We start from the raw sequence: 16,134 nt of genomic DNA on the forward strand, positions 1-16,134 counted from the left end.
AAGTTAAAGCGTAACTATATTTTTTTCATTTCATGTTTGGTTGTCAAATAATTCGGTGCATTAATTTCACAAACGTTGGAAAGTGCCGCCGTGTTTCAAATACTCCATTTATTCAAGTCAATACTCATGGTTAAGATTTGAAACACTAGTTTCGACACATTTTTGTGAAAGTGGAATGACGTTAAAATATACATAGTAGCTTGCATAAATGTATTTTTCATTTCATATAAAGAGCAATCATGTCCGTATTTAATTTGTAGATATCGAATGATACGGCAAATTAGTTCGGAAAATAATTGGAAAGTGCTGTAGGTTTTGAAATGTTATATTTACCTAATTCATTCAGGCGCTTTGGCGGTAAGTGCTTCGCGCGAACACATCAAGTCTGGATGATTTTTTTTAACTATGATACATAGTTTTAAGAAACTTGTATTCATGCATCAAATGTGACGTTATTAATATCCCGAAATATTTTGCAGAATCGGTTTGAGCGAAAAGCTCTGTTGTGATTACGAGGGCTATGGGCGAGTCGTTTGTGTAATTTTTTAAAACGAAGCCTACACTACATTTCTGCTGCAAATGTCCCAAAAAAACGACTCTGAAAATGACATTTGGGATTATAAACCTCGTGTGAAGAAGAAGAAGAAGAAGATGGTGACGTCATCAGTGGCCAGGAGTGAAAAGGGGCCTTCGTTCAACAGCAGTGCTAAAGCTACTTCTAGTGACGTCACTGCGGAAGTAAACAAAGGGGATTCCGCCATCCCGGCGTCTAATCAGGAATCGATTGGTGCTAACAATGAAACCAAGGACGAATTTTGTCCCATTTGCCAGATGCCATTTTCTATTTTGTTGGTGCAGTCCCAAAGATGGCATGTTGCTGAGTGCCTTGACAGCCCCAGGGACACAAGCAAAGGTAATGGGCATAATTCCACATGAATCACAGTCATTGTTACAACTACTAAGCCAGGGGTCACCAACTTTTTTGAAACCAAGAGCTACTTCTTGGGTACTGATTAATGCTAAGGGCTACCAGTTTGATACACACTTAAATAAATTGCCAGAAATGGACAATTTTCTCAATTTACCTTCAAATCTATTATTACTAATAATTAATGATATTTATCTTCGTGGAAACACTGATCATCTTATTGATTTGTTACAATTAATATATATAGAAACAGATAAATATCAATATGCAACACTTTATTTTTATATTTTCTCTAAGTGTACATTTTTCAAATTGAACATTTATAAATGATCACTTCTAAGACAGTCTTGTGAAATCACAATATCCCATTTTAACTAGCTAGCCCAGTGGTTCTTAACATTTTTGGAGGTTCCGAACCCCACCAGTTTCAAACACGCATTCACCGAACCCTTCTTTTGTGAAAAATAAAATGTTTTTTTTTCATGGTGTACACAATGAAACTTGCATGAACTCACAACAAATTATACACCTGCAAATCAGTGTGACTTCTGCTGTTGCCGTATCCATACGCCGATATGGAGAAGTTTTTATTTACACAATGACTCCATACTTGCCAAGCCTCCCGATTTTTCCGGGAGAATCCAGAATTCCTGTACCCCTCCCGAAAATCTCCCGGGGAAACCATTCTCCTTTAGCGTCCTCTACAACCTATCGTCACGTCCGATTTTCCTCCATACAAACGGCTTGTCGGCGCATTCACGTCATTTATGTGGCTTTTACACACACATAAATGAATGCAAGGCATACGTGGTCAACAGCCATACAGGTCACACTGAGGGTGGCCGTATAAACAACTTTAACACTGTTACAAATACGCACCACACTAAGAACCCACACCAAACAAGAATGACAAACACATTTGAGGAGAACATCCGCACCGTAACATAATGTAACAAATACCCAGAAACCCTTGCAGCACTAACTCTTCTGGAATATACAAAATACACCCCGCTACCACCAAAACCCCGCCCACCTCAACCACGCCCGCCACCCTCCACTTCAACCCCCACTCTCCCCATCTCCTGAATTCGGAGGTCTCAAGGTTGGCAAGTATGGATGAGTTACCATGAATTGATTAACGTGGACCCCGACTTAAACAAGTTGAAAAACTTATTCGGGTGTTACCATTTAGTGGTCAGTTGTACGGAATATGTACCGAACTGTGCAATTTACTAATAAAAGTTTCAATCAATCAAGCAAAAAAGGGTGTGTCTTCACTGGCTCTGCTGAACCCCTGAGGCCGACTCACCGAACCCCAAGGGTTCGATCGAACTCAGGTGAAGAACCACTGAGCTAGCCACTAACATTTTTTAACAAATCATGAATTACCTTTCACCATGTTTGTAAAAATAATAACTCATGTAAAATACAAAAGTCAACTCTCAAATTTTGAAATAAATCATGTCACATTTTGAACTGGACACCAAATCTGTTATCTGTTTCTTTGTCAGTTAGTGGGAATCCTGGCATTGCATGCTGTTAACTAGTGTGTTGTACTCTGGTGTGTAACTTGGCACTGCAACTCTGAGTGAGTCGTGCAGATGTGCATCAGTGAGGCGTGTTCTGTGTTTGTTCTTGATGAAGTTCATGTCAGAAAAGGCTGATTCACAAAGATAAGTTGAACCAAACAGGCTTGCAACCTTCATAGCTGCTGCGCATACACCACTGTACTTTTCTGTGTCAACAAGGCACCAAAAGTTTGGTGCAGCCTGGTGGGCTTTACATTTTAAATTGTCAGGAAAGAAGAGGAAGGAATTTAAAAGGTAAAAGGGTATATGTGTTTAAAAATCCTAAAATCATTTTTAAGGTTGTATTTTTTCTCTAAAATTGTCTTTTCTGAAAGTTATAAGAAGCAAAGTAAAAAAAATAAATGAATGTATATTTTCTTGGATTTTTCAAATTTTATTTGAGTTTTGTCCCTCTTAGAATTACAAATGTACAGCAAAACGAGACCAGCTTGCCACTAAATAAATAAAATTAAAAAACTAGTGCTGCTAAAAAATAAGTGCTGCTATTTGAGCTATTTTTAGAACAGGCCAGCGGGCTACTCATCTGGTCCTTACGGGCACCGCGTTGGTGACCCCTGTACTAAGCCTTGCTTAATGGTATAAATGTATTTATTATGTGTCTTCCATGTTTGCTGTTGATACTAGAATGCCCAGATGGTCTGCTGTGCTCATCCTCCATTCCAAACCATTATAAGAAGTTCGACCACACGCTGTTGGCACACACCCGAGCCAACAGTGAAGCCATAATCCTCGAGACTGGACTGGTTGGTACCTCTCAGGACCCAATTGATGCTGGTACGCCGCCTTCGAAACTCTCTAATGGCCTCCTCTTGTTGCGATCACCCGGCCCAGAAGACATGAAGAAGAAGAAAGGCTGGTTGTCGTCGCCGTCCTCTAAAGGCCGCTCGTCTGTTAGCTCCTCACAGGAAAGTAGGACTGAACTTTCTTCCACTTTAGCTAAGAATGAGCCCCCTCTTGACATCGACGATGTAATATCCTACTCCCCTCTTTCGGAGTTCCCTGCAGAGGTAGAGGCCACTAACGGCAAAGCCCACACTAGATCTGAAGGTGAAGACTCTCTGGTACTCTTCAGTGATGATGAGCTTTTTGTTGATTTTGAAAGCACCAATGCAATAAATGACACCCAGTCCGCTAAGGAGGAAAGCCTCCAGTCTCCTCAGAGGCTTGTTTTGGAACGCTTACGGGAAAACCTTCCAAGCAGCAGTAGTTTTCCTCCATCATCTCAAACCCTCCAGTTCACCATGGCGCCTCGGACTGTTCCAAGCGTTGGGAATCAAGGCTCCAGCTTCAAGCAGACAGACATCGGGGTGTTCTTTGGCCTCAAACCTCTTAAGGAGGTAGTGCAATCAGACCTCGATGCAACCTGCAGTTCCTCAGCCGCTCAGAACTGGAGAGGACAGAAGGGAGGCAGGCAGAGGAAGAGAACCACAAAGGAAGATGTCAGCAACGGTGACGCGGTGGCTGCTCCAGTAGAGACAGGAAAACAGAGAAAAAAATGGTGGAACCGAGAAAGAGAAGGTGGAGATGAACAATCGTCGCGTTGTCCGTTCTACAAAAAGATTCCTGGTGAGTTATGGAGTACCTCACATATTCTGTGTATTTTCTCTCTCGGCAACCACATGATGTCATTTTGTATCACAAGTGGTCTGTATTACCTACCTCTGTATGCGCTTTAAAATGTGGATTTTCTGTGTTACACTAACAGTATATGTAACATTTTGCTCAGGCACGACGTTTGTCATCGACGCCTTTCACTACGGAGCCATCGAGGGCATCACCGCCTACTTCCTGACTCACTTCCACTCAGACCACTATGGAGGACTCACCAAGAGGTTCACACTTCCAATCTACTGCAACAAAGTAAGTCAAGTTAAGACTTTTAGGAAGAAGCAAAGTCATGTATTGACCCCCATATAAGATGACCAGTGTTTTTCAAGACCCGACGACTATTTTTCCTCAGTTGGTTTTCAAGTATAAATTGGTAGATCCCAAATATAAGATGACACCTCTTTTTCAAGACCAGATATTTGTTGCTTTTTATTAATACATGTTGTAGACCCCCAATATAAAACAACCAGTCTTTTTAAGACCTGACAAATATTTTTAATCAGTTGGTTGTAATGTGAGTATGGGGTATCGGAATGTCTTATTGTGGCAGTCCGCTCCCTGTACGATCAGTGTCAGAGCTTGGTCCGCATTGCTGGCAGTAAGTCGGACACGTTTCCAGTGAAGGTTGGACTCCGCCAAGGCTGTCCTTTGTCACCGATTCTGTTCATAACTTTTATGGACAGAATTTCTAGGCGCAGTCAAGGCGTTGAGGGGTTCCGGTTTGGTGGCCACGGGATTAGGTCTCTGCTTTTTGCAGATGATGTAGTCCTGATGGCTTCATCTGGCCGGGATCTTCAGCTCTCACTGGATCGGTTCGCAGCCGAGTGTGAAGCGACCGGAATGAGAATCAGCACCTCCAAGTCCGAGTCCATGGTTCTCGCCCGGAAAAGGGTGGAGTGCCATCTCCGGGTTGGGGAGGAGACCCTGCCCCAAGTGGAGGGGTTCAAGTACCTAGGAGTCTTGTTCACGAGTGGGGGAAGAGTGGATCGGTGCGGCGTCTTCAGTAATGCGGACGTTGTATCGATCCGTTGTGGTGAAGAAGGAGCTGAGCCGGAAGGCAAAGCTCTCAATTTACCGGTCGATCTACGTTCCCATCCTCACCTATGGTCATGAGCTTTGGGTCATGACCGAAAGGATAAGATCACGGGTACAAGCGGCCGAAATGAGTTTCCTCCGCCGGGTGGCGGGGCTCTCCCTTAGAAATAGGGTGAGAAGCTCTGCCATCCGGGAGGAGCTCAACGTAAAGCCGCTGCTCCTCCACATCGAGAGGAGCCAGATGAGGTGGTTCGGGCATCTGGTCAGGATGCCACCCGAACGCCTCCTAGGGAGGTGTTTAGGGCACGTCCAGCTGGTAGGAGGCCACGGGGAAGACCCAGGACACGTTGGGAAGACTATGTCTCCCGGCTGGCCTGGGAACGCCTCGGGATCCCCCGGGAAGAGCTAGACGAAGTGGCTGGAGATAGGGAAGTCTGGGCTTCCCTGCTTAGGCTGCTGCCCCCGCGACCCGACCTCGGATAAGCGGAAGATGATGGATGGATGGATGGATGGTTGTAATGTATAAATTGGTAGACTCAAGATTTGAGAGGACCAGACTCAACAAATATTTTTCATCTGTTGATTTTCACGTATAAATCAGTAGACCCCAAATATAGGTCAATCTGTCATTTTCAACACTCAACAAAGATTTTTCATTAATTGGTTTTCATGCATAAATTAATAGATCCTGCATATAAGAGAACCTTGTTTTTTCAAAGCTCATCAAATATTTTTAGTGTTAGTTCTTATGTATAAATCTGTAGACTCCCGAATATAGGACGACCCCTCTTTTTCAAAGCTCTTTCAAGGTCAGACAAACATTTTTTATTAGTTAATTTTCTTGTACTACAACAGTGGATTATGGATATACGATGACCAGTCTTTTTCAAGACCCAACAAATATTTTTCATCAGTTGATTTTTACGTATAAATCGATAGACCCAGAATATAGGTCAATCTATCTTTTTCTAGACTCAAAAAATATTTTTCATTAATTGGTTTTTATGCAGGGCTTCACGGTGGCAGAGGGGTTAGTGCGTCTGCCTCACAATACGAAGGTCCTGCAGTCCTGGGTTCAATTCCAGGCTCGGAATCTTTCTGTGTGGCGTTTGCATGTTCTCCCCGTGAATGCGTGGGTTCCCTCCGGGTACTCCGGCTTCCTCCCACTTCCAAAGACATGCACCTGGGGATAGGTTGATTGGCAACACTAAATTGGCCCTAGTGTGTGAATGTGAGTGTGAATATTGTCTGTCGATCTGTGTTGGCCCTGCGATGAGGTGGCGACTTGTCCAGGGTGTACGCCGCCTTCCGCCCAATTGTAGCTGAGATAGGCGCCCGCGACCCCAAAAGGGAATAAGCGGTAGTAAATGGATGGATGGTTTTCATGCACAAATTAGTAGACCTGTTAGTTTTTATGTACCGGTATAAATCTTCAGACTCCCGAATATAGGACAACGCCAATTTTTCAAGGCTCTTTCAAGGTCAGACAAAAATATTTCATGAGTTGATTTTCATTCATTACAACAGTAGATTATGGATATAAGATGACCAGTCTTTTTTACGAGCTGACAAAAGTTTTTCATTTGTTGATTTTCATGTATAAATTGCTATACCCCGAATATAAGACAACTGGTTATTTTTAAGACCCGACACATATTTTTATCCTGTTGGTTTTTAATGTATAAATATATGAAACTCGAATATAGACAACACCTCTTTTTCAAGACTATACAAAAAAAAGTTTGTTCTTTTATTTTAATGGTGGACCCTGAAAATAAGACAACCAGTCTTTTTTAAGACCTGACAAATATTTTTTATCTGTTGGTTGTAATGTATAAATTGGTCGACTCAAGATATTAGATGACCAGTCTTAATGAAGACCCGACAAATATTTTTGAGCTCTTGATTTTCACGTATAAATCAGTCGACCCCGACTATAGGTCAATCTGTCTTTTTCAAGACTCAAAAAATATTTTTTCATTAATTGGTTTTCATGCATAAATTAGTAGACCCTGCATATAAGAGAACCTTGTTTTTTCAAAACGCATCAAATAATTTTAGTGTTAGTTTTTATGTATAAATCTGTAGACTCACGAACATAGGACGACCCCCCCTTTTTCAAGGCTCTTTCGAGATCAGACAAAAATGTTATTAGTTGATTTTCATGTATTACAACAGTAGATTATGGATATAGGCTGACCAGTCTTTTTTAAGACCCGACAAATATTTTTCATTTGTTGATTTCCATATATAAAATGCTAGACCCCAAATATAAGACAACCGATTATTTTCAAGACCCGACATTTTTATCCTGTTTTATTTTCATGTATATATCTGTGAAACACGATTTTTTTTTAATCGATCCAAATATAAGACCACACCTCTTTTTCAAGACTCCCTCAACTCCGGACAAATTTTTCTCATACGTTGGTTCTCATGTATAAATCCGGAGTCTCCAATATACGTCAAAACCCCTTGAAAAACGGACAAATATTTTTCATTTGCTGGTTCTCACGTATAAATCTCTAGACCTAAAATATAAGACATTCTTTTCCCAGTTGTTTGCAAGAGGGAAGAAAAAGTTATATATTTGGGTCAATACTTTTGTGTTTGCAAACCTTACAATTGCACATGTTTCTAGCAAAAATCACAAAGATTAAGTGAAGTGAATTATATTTATATAGCGCTTTTCTCAAGTGACTCAAAGCGCTTTACATTGTGTAACCCAATATCTAAGTACATTTATTTATTTATTTTTTTAAACCAGTGTGAGTGGCACTGGGGGCAGGTGGGAAAAAAAGTGTCTTGCTCAAGGACACAAAAGCAGTGACTAGGGTGGTGGAAGCAGGGATCAAACCTGCATCTCTGAAGTTGCTGGCACGGCCGCTCTACCATCCGAGCTATGCCGCCCTGAAAGATACATTAATAGAGGCATTATTAGACATATTGCATGTTTGGTTTAGGAGTTATGCTTGAATACGTTGTTTATTGCTTTTTTCGCATTAGTTCAGGATTCTAAAAATATTACTGTGATATTTAGTAAAAAAAAATGTTCTTTTTGCAAACCTTACAAAAGCACGTTTCTAGTAAAACTCACAAAGATACATTATTATTATTATTTGGTTTAGGAGTTATGCTTGAAACTACTATTTATTACCTTTTCCGCATTATCTCAGGATTCTAAGAACATACAGTCATATTGAGTAAAAAAACTAATTTGGCTGCTGTTTGAGTTCACTGATGGTGATTTATATGAACAAAAGATTTGGGGCACACCTCTCTAGATTACTGGCAACCTGGTGAAAAGCAAACTGAGGGTGGCTGAGCAGCATGTGCATGTCCTCCCCATGAACACCAGGGTTACTGTGGATGGGGTGGAGGTCATCCTTCTCGACGCCAACCAGTAAGTCAACTCAACGTATTTCACTGTTATTGTCAGTTTGAGCATAGACACTTGAAGAAGCTTTCACCGCAAGTTTTTTTTTTTTTTTATATGGCAGGTTAAAAAAAAACGACATAACCAGAAGTTTCACTGTACTTGATGCTGCGTTTACAGTTGTCCAGGAGCTGCCATGTTGCTGTTCTTCCTTCCAAACGGACGCACTATCCTCCACACTGGAGACTTCCGAGCCGATCCATCCATGGAGGATTACCCGGAGCTGCTCGGTTGCAGAGTGCACACTCTCTACCTGGACACGACGTATGCAATGCTCTCAGTATATAATTATTATTATTAGTGCCGGGGGAAATAATCGATTTTTAGATGCATCGCAATTTGGACGTGGGTGATTACAGAATCGTTTAGTAAACGTCAATAATTGATTTATTTATTGAAAATAAAGTAATGCAGACCGTTTTCAAATTTGGCTGACTGCAGCGAGCCACCTCACCGAGAGATCCGACTATCTCCTTTATCGGGCACGTATGTTCCAGTTTTGCACACATTTTCATTTTTTAATGAATGTGGGAATTTATTTAATTGTTTCTATTAAAAAGATATATATATATATTTTTTTTAAAGGTGCAAGTGATAAATACTTATTTCGTGAACCAAAAAAGTAATGTAAAACTGCATCAATATACAGTGCAGACACACCTTCTCATTTAATGCGTTTTCTTTATTTTCATGACTATTTACATTGTTGATCAGGGGTGTCAAACTCAAATACAGGGTGGGCCAAAATTTAAAACTGAACAAAGCCGCGGGCCAAAGTTGAACAAATTAAATAAATGATAAATGGGTTGTACTTGTATAGCGCTTTTCTACCTTCAAGGTACTCAAAGCGCTTTGACATTACTTCCACATTTACCCATTCACACACTGATGGAGGGAGCTGCCATGCAAGGCGCCAACCAGCACCCATCAGGAGCAAGGGTGAAGTGTCTTGCTCAGGACACAACGGACGTGACGAGGATGGTACTAGGTGGGATTTGAACCCGGGACCCTCGGGTTGCACACGGCCACTCTCCCACTGCGCCACGCCGCCCCAATTAACCTTTTAATAGGGACCCAAACAAATTTTGCAGTGAATATTGAACAAGCAAGACTTATATAACTTTATAGTGACAAGCAAAATTGAGTTTCAAATAATAATGATAATTAAAAAATATCAATGGCATATCAAAATTACAATTTTAATAACAATTGAATGCCTCTTTTCTATTTGCAGCTTTCTGAGGTAAATATCAAAATAAACTTTTTTCCACAGGCTAATAATAAATTTGAAAATAAAATAACAATAATGAATGAATGAATCAAACATTCAGGCCTTTTTACTGCTCAGTTCGCGACACACTGATTTAATCTGATGTGCCCAAGCCAGATATTGTAGCGTCTCGGGGGAGTTAGTGCTGCAAGGGGTTCTGGGTATTTGTTCTGTTGTGTTACGGTGCGGATGTGTTTGTCATTCTTGTTTGGTGTGGGTTCACATTGTGGCGCATATTTGTAACCGTCTTAAAGTTGTTTATACGGCCACCCTCAGTTTGACCTGTATGGCTGTTGACCGAGTATGCCCTGCATTCACTTAGGTTTGTGTAGAAGCTACAAATATTACGTGCCTGTGCCGGCACGCTGTTTGTAAGGAGGAAAAGCGGACGTGACGACAGGTTGTAGGGGAGGTCAAAGGCAGTACCTTTAAGGCACGCCCCCAATATTGTTGTCCAGTTGGAAATCGGGAGAATGGTTGCCCCGGGAGATTTTCGGGGTGGTTGGCCAGTGTAAGTATTAGCGGTGAATGCAGTGTATAATACCGGCGGGCCAGCTCTAATGTTAATTTGATATTGCCACAAGGGCCAAATGAAATTAAAAGGGGGCCAGAGTTTGACACCAATGTTGTAGATTGTCATTGAAGGCATCAACACATGTGGAGTTTTTTACTTAATAAAACGTGAGATAATTGAAAACATGTTTTATATTGGGTCTTAAAAATTATCGGTTTTATATAGTGCCTGCAATGCCTCAGACTGGAAGTCTCTCCAGAGAGTGGTGAGGACGTAGGAAAAGATTATCAAGACTCCTCTTCCTCCTATCCAGGAGATCGCAAAAAAGCCGCTGCCTGACCAGGGCTCAGAAAATCTGCAAAGACTCCTCCCACCCCCACTAAGGACTGTTTTCACTGCTGGACTCTAGAAAGAGGTTCCGCAGCCTCCGTAGCAGAACCTCCAGGTTCTGTAACAGCTTCTTCCCTCAGGCCGTGAGACTCTTGAACGCATCATTGTTAAATTATCCCCTCAACTCCCCCAAAATGGATTAACTCGCTGGAATAAAAAAGACAATATAACATACATCCATAATACACATGTGAAAAAGTGCAATGTATTTATCTTTACAGTAATCTATTTATTTATATCTACACCTTGTTGCTTTTTTAATTTTTTTTTATCCTGCACTACCAAGAGCTAATGCAACGAAATTTCGTACTTATTTGTACTGTAAAGTTCAAATTTGAATGACAATAAAAAGGAAGTCTGAATCTAAGTCTAAATATTCTAGTGTCTTCAAAATAGCCACCTTTTGCTCTGATTATTGCTTTGCACACTCTTGGCATTCCCTCGATGAGCTTCAAGCACACCTGTAAAGTGAAAACCATTTCAGGTGACTACCTTTTGAAGCTCATGGAGAGAATGCCAAGAGTGTGCAAAGCAATAATCAGAGCAAAGGGTGGCTATTTTGAAGAAACTGGAATATAAAACATGTTTTCAGTTATTTCACCTGTTTTTGTTAAGTACATAACTCCACATGTGTTCACTCATAGTTTTGATGCCTTCAGTGACAATCTACAATGTAAATAGTCATGAAAAGAAAGAAAACGCATTGAATTAGGTGTGTCCAAAATTTTGGCCTGTACTGTATATAAATTAAAAATGCATCAATAATCGATTATTAAAATGAATTTGTGAGGTGCCCGAGATTCCCACCTCTAATATAATCATGGTGAAGTCCAACACTGCGCTTGTCCTCCACTAACAGGTATTGCAGCCCAGAGTACACCTTCCCCAGACAGCAGGACGTCATCAGCTATGCCACCAGCAGGGCTTTCGAGTTGGTGACGCTGCACCCACGCACTTTAGTGGCGTGTGGATCTTACTCTGTGGGCAAGGAAAAGGTCTTTTTGGGTTAGTGTTTGCCATCATAAAAATGTCTTCATTTGACTTTTCCCTGCAGATTTCCAACCTCCCACGGCGAGGGAGCGAATGTTTTGTTAGACAGCATCATAAATTTCACTTTTTTCCTGGCATAACAGTGGGAATGCATGTCCAAAACAAAAACAACAGGGAATTGGAGTCGCAACCTAATAATGTCAGTCAAGTGACATGAGAGATAAAGACATTTATTCATAAAAGTACGGGAACAGGGATGCTATGGTGTCAAATGTTGATCTTTCTCTACCTTCTTTGCAGCTCTGGCAGAGGTTTTAGGCTCCAAAGTGTGCCTTTCGCGAGACAAATTCAACACAATGTGCTGTCTGGAGTCGGAGCACATTAAAAAAAGCTTAACCACCGACTGGAAGGCAGCAAGGGTCCACGTTCTTCCCATGATGCACCTCAATCTCAAAGTAGGTCCATGCGGCAAACCCGCACGACGTTGCCTTAGAAATATTCCAGATCATCATTAGTAGGGATGTGAATCTTACAACAACTCACAATTTGATTTCGATTCTCGGGGTGATTCAATTCAGAAACAATTCCCGATTCAACATGATTATCGATTCAAACTGGTGCTCATATATTATTTGTTGTAAAAATTAAAAGAAAACTTTTATGTTATATGTTACAATAGCTCCTCTTAGCTGCTGACATATGTCGTGTACCTGTAGCCAATAAGCGCGGTGATGGCCTAAAACGTCTTTTTAAAAATGTATTAGTTAAAAAAATGTATCTAATCTTCAAGAATAGATTTAGAATCAGAATAAATAAGAATCATTATTCGGATGTGAATCGATTTTTTTTTTCTGCACACCTAATTATTAGTAAAAGATCATGCAAAAAATATCAAGCTTCAGTCTGTGCAGAAAAAACAATATTTCCCAATCAGATGAGAAGTAATAAATAACCCTAACCCTAAATGAAAATGTCATATTTGACCTTATTAATGGTATATATGTTGTCACCAGGGCTTCACGGTGGAAGAGGGGTTAGTGCGTCTGCCTCACAATACGAAGGTCCTGCAGTCCTGGGTTCAAATCCAGGCTCGGGATCTTCCTGTGTGGAGTTTGCATGTTCTCCCCGTGAATGCGTGGGTTCCCTCCGGGTACTCCGGCTTCCTCCCACTTCCAAAGACATGCACCTGGGGATAGGTTGATTGGCAACACTAAATTGGCCCTAGTGTGTGAATGTGAGTGTGAATGTTGTCTGTCTATCTGTGTTGGCCCTGTGATGAGGTGGCGACTTGTCCAGGGTGTACCCCGCCTTCCACCCGATTGTAGCTGAGATAGGCACCAGCGCCCCCCGCGAGCCCAAAAGGGAATAAGCGGTAGGAAATGGATGGATGGATGGATGGATGTTGTCACCAATAAAAAGCACACATAATTTGTCCTATTTTCAAACTGTTAAGGGGTTGTGGCTTATTTTATTCAAATATTATTATTTACATTTTTAAAGAACTATTTTAATAGGAAGGGCAAATTGTTTCAAAAACCTGTCTATGCCTTTTGGAAACGTAAAAAACAAAAAAAACGATTGTCAATGTCAAATGTAATAATTCTAATTACATTGATTTATATATATTAAAAAAATATATATTTAATAATGATCATACTTCCTTTTTCCACCAAGAACACCCAGAAATGTTTGGCTCTATTTTTAAATTAAGGGGTTTATTTTCATTCAAATATTATTATATTTTAATTATTAAACTAAGTATTTTACTAGGAAAGGAAAATTGTTTCAAAACCTATCTGAAAATTTAGAAATATTCAAAAAATGTCACAATTTTTGTCGAGGCAATATTTAAAAGCATGACATTAAAATTAAATGTATTTTTAACATTAAATATTTAGCCTTGATAATGCCATATTTCTCCACAAAAAACATCCATACATATTTGTCCCTATTTTCAAATTGTTATGGGGGTTTAGACTTATTTCTTATTAAAATATTAATATATACATCTTATAAAAAGTGTTTTAACGGAAAGAGCTAATTGTTTTAAATCCTATCTACACTGTTGTACAACTTTTAGAAAAACTAAAAAACAATTGTTAAGGCTGGCCATATTTAATAATGATAATGACATAAATTTAAATCATTAAATATATTTAATGATTTAAATTTATATTTAAATCATTAAATATATTTGGTAATAATGCTTAATTTTTCCACCCAAAAACATATTTGGCCCTTTTTTAAATTCTTATGAAATATTTTTATTCAAACTGTATCCTTATTTAAATATTAAAATAAGTATTTGACTAGGAAATGCTTTTATTGTTTTAAAAAAAAAAAATATTTACAATTTTTTAGAAACATTTGAAGAAATTAAATTTTTTTTGTCAAGGCCACAGTTAATAATAATGACATCAAATTTAAATAACTAAATCAATAAATATAATTTTAAATTAAATATTTGGCCATGATATTTTAATGAAAATATAAAACAAAAACCTAATTGCAAATCACTTGTATAGCTTATCATTTGTATGATTACAATGTTTGATTGATTGAGCAAATATTTAGAATAACATGCACATATTTAAAGTAAAAAGTAACTTCATCACATACCATTTAGTAGAAATAATTCACAAATATTAGTGCACATGCAAACATACAATTTGGCACAATGGCATTTTGGACTTTACTCTATTTTTGTCTCTGCACAGAAGCTACGTGAGCACCTGGCAAAGTTCTCTAGCCAGTACGATCGTCTGGTTGCCTTCAAGCCCACCGGGTGGACCTTCAGCCAGCAGATGGGCTCAGTGGAGGACATTCAGCCTGTCGTCAACGGCAACATCTCCATTTATGGTCTGTCCTTTTGCTCTAGTAACAAATGACTAAAGAGAGCCAGCACGGTGTGTCTGCATGCATGTGTCATTTTTCTATCTTTATTTTATTTTGTATTTCGTCCTGCAGGGATCCCATACAGCGAACACAGTAGCTTCTTAGAGCTGAAGCGTTTCGTCCAGTGGCTGCGGCCGCTTCAGATCATCCCCACGGTGAACAACGGCAGCTGGGCTGCCAGGAAGGCCATGGAAAAGCACTTTAGCCAATGGCTCAGCAAAATGGTCTAGATTTGTTGTTGTCAAACTTTTAACTCCATAATTTATGTCATCTTTGCTTGCCTAAATATTGGGCTTGTAGTCGCAGATGGTATACAAAAATTCTCATGTACTGTATATATTTCCAGAATAATATTTCCAGTATTGTTTTGTTAATTCTTACATACTATATATTTGTATAACTGTTTGTGTACAACAAATATCACCATAGTGATTCATGTACCTAAATACATAATGTTGCTGCAGTTTATTACGACATTGTAATTATCTGCCTTTAAAAATAATTTAACATCCTGCCATTGTTTTTTAGCAAATAAATTATGTTCTGTTGAAGCCATTCTGTTGCCATTTTTTATAATAATTCAGAAAAAATGATTTGTTTATTAATATCTAATAATGAATGTCACAATGTCTGATATCATTCACCCTGAATTCATTCATTATTTAGAGATCGGTAGGTTGTGGGTTCAAACCCCGGCCGAGTCATACCAAAGACTATAAAAATGTGACCCATTATTTTCCTGCTTGGGACTCAGCATCAAGGGTTGGAATTGGGGGTTAAATAACCATAAATGATTCCCGGGCGCGGCCACCACTGCTGCTCACTGCTTCCCTCACCTCCCACGGAGGGATCAAGGGTGATGGGTCAAATGCAGAGGACACATTTCGCCCCCCCCTAGTGTGTGTGTGACAATCATTGGTACTTTAACTTTTAACTGAATGCATGCTACATTGTTTGATATATTTTTCCTGATTACATTAATATACCGTTATTTAATTAACGTCAATGTTTGACTTTTAATGATCCCAAATTGATTAATTTATAATTGACTTATGAATGCTAGTGTCTGATATAATTTGTCTTCTATTAATGTATCATTTCATGCATGCCAGTCTCATATAACTAATCCTGAATGTATTCATTTTGTATTATTTACCGGGTGCCCGTGTCTGATATATAATTGATCTTGAAATTATCAATGTATAAATAAGTGCTATAGTGTCTGATCAATCAATCAATCAATCAATCAATGTTTACTTATATAGCCCTAAATCACTAGTGTCTCAAAGGGCTGCACAAACCACCACAACATCCTCGGTAGGCCCACATAAGGGCAAGGAAAACTCACACCCAGTGGGACGTCGGTGACAATAATGACCCAGTGGGACGTCGGTGACAATGATGACTATGAGAACCTTAGAGAGGAGGAAAGCAATGGATGTCGAGCGGGTCTAACATGATACTCTGAAAGTTCAATCC

General features: G+C 39.5%; 1 protein-coding gene across 1 annotated transcript; it reads left to right on the top strand.

The window, feature by feature from the left end:
• Window positions 1-277: 277 nt before the first annotated feature.
• Window positions 278-15,210, top strand: dclre1a (DNA cross-link repair 1A (PSO2 homolog, S. cerevisiae)). The gene is made up of 9 exons (XM_061909610.1): window positions 278-913; window positions 3,142-4,083; window positions 4,244-4,377; window positions 8,445-8,563; window positions 8,717-8,860; window positions 11,630-11,775; window positions 12,061-12,215; window positions 14,478-14,619; window positions 14,728-15,210. The coding sequence occupies exons 1-9, from the start codon at window positions 580-582 to the stop codon at window positions 14,883-14,885; spliced, it is 2,274 nt and encodes a 757-aa protein (XP_061765594.1). The 5' UTR covers window positions 278-579; the 3' UTR covers window positions 14,886-15,210.
• The last annotated feature ends 924 nt before the right edge of the window (window positions 15,211-16,134 follow it).

This window comes from Nerophis ophidion, linkage group LG08, assembly GCF_033978795.1.
Source record: "Nerophis ophidion isolate RoL-2023_Sa linkage group LG08, RoL_Noph_v1.0, whole genome shotgun sequence".
Classification (NCBI taxonomy): Eukaryota; Metazoa; Chordata; class Actinopteri; order Syngnathiformes; family Syngnathidae; genus Nerophis; species Nerophis ophidion.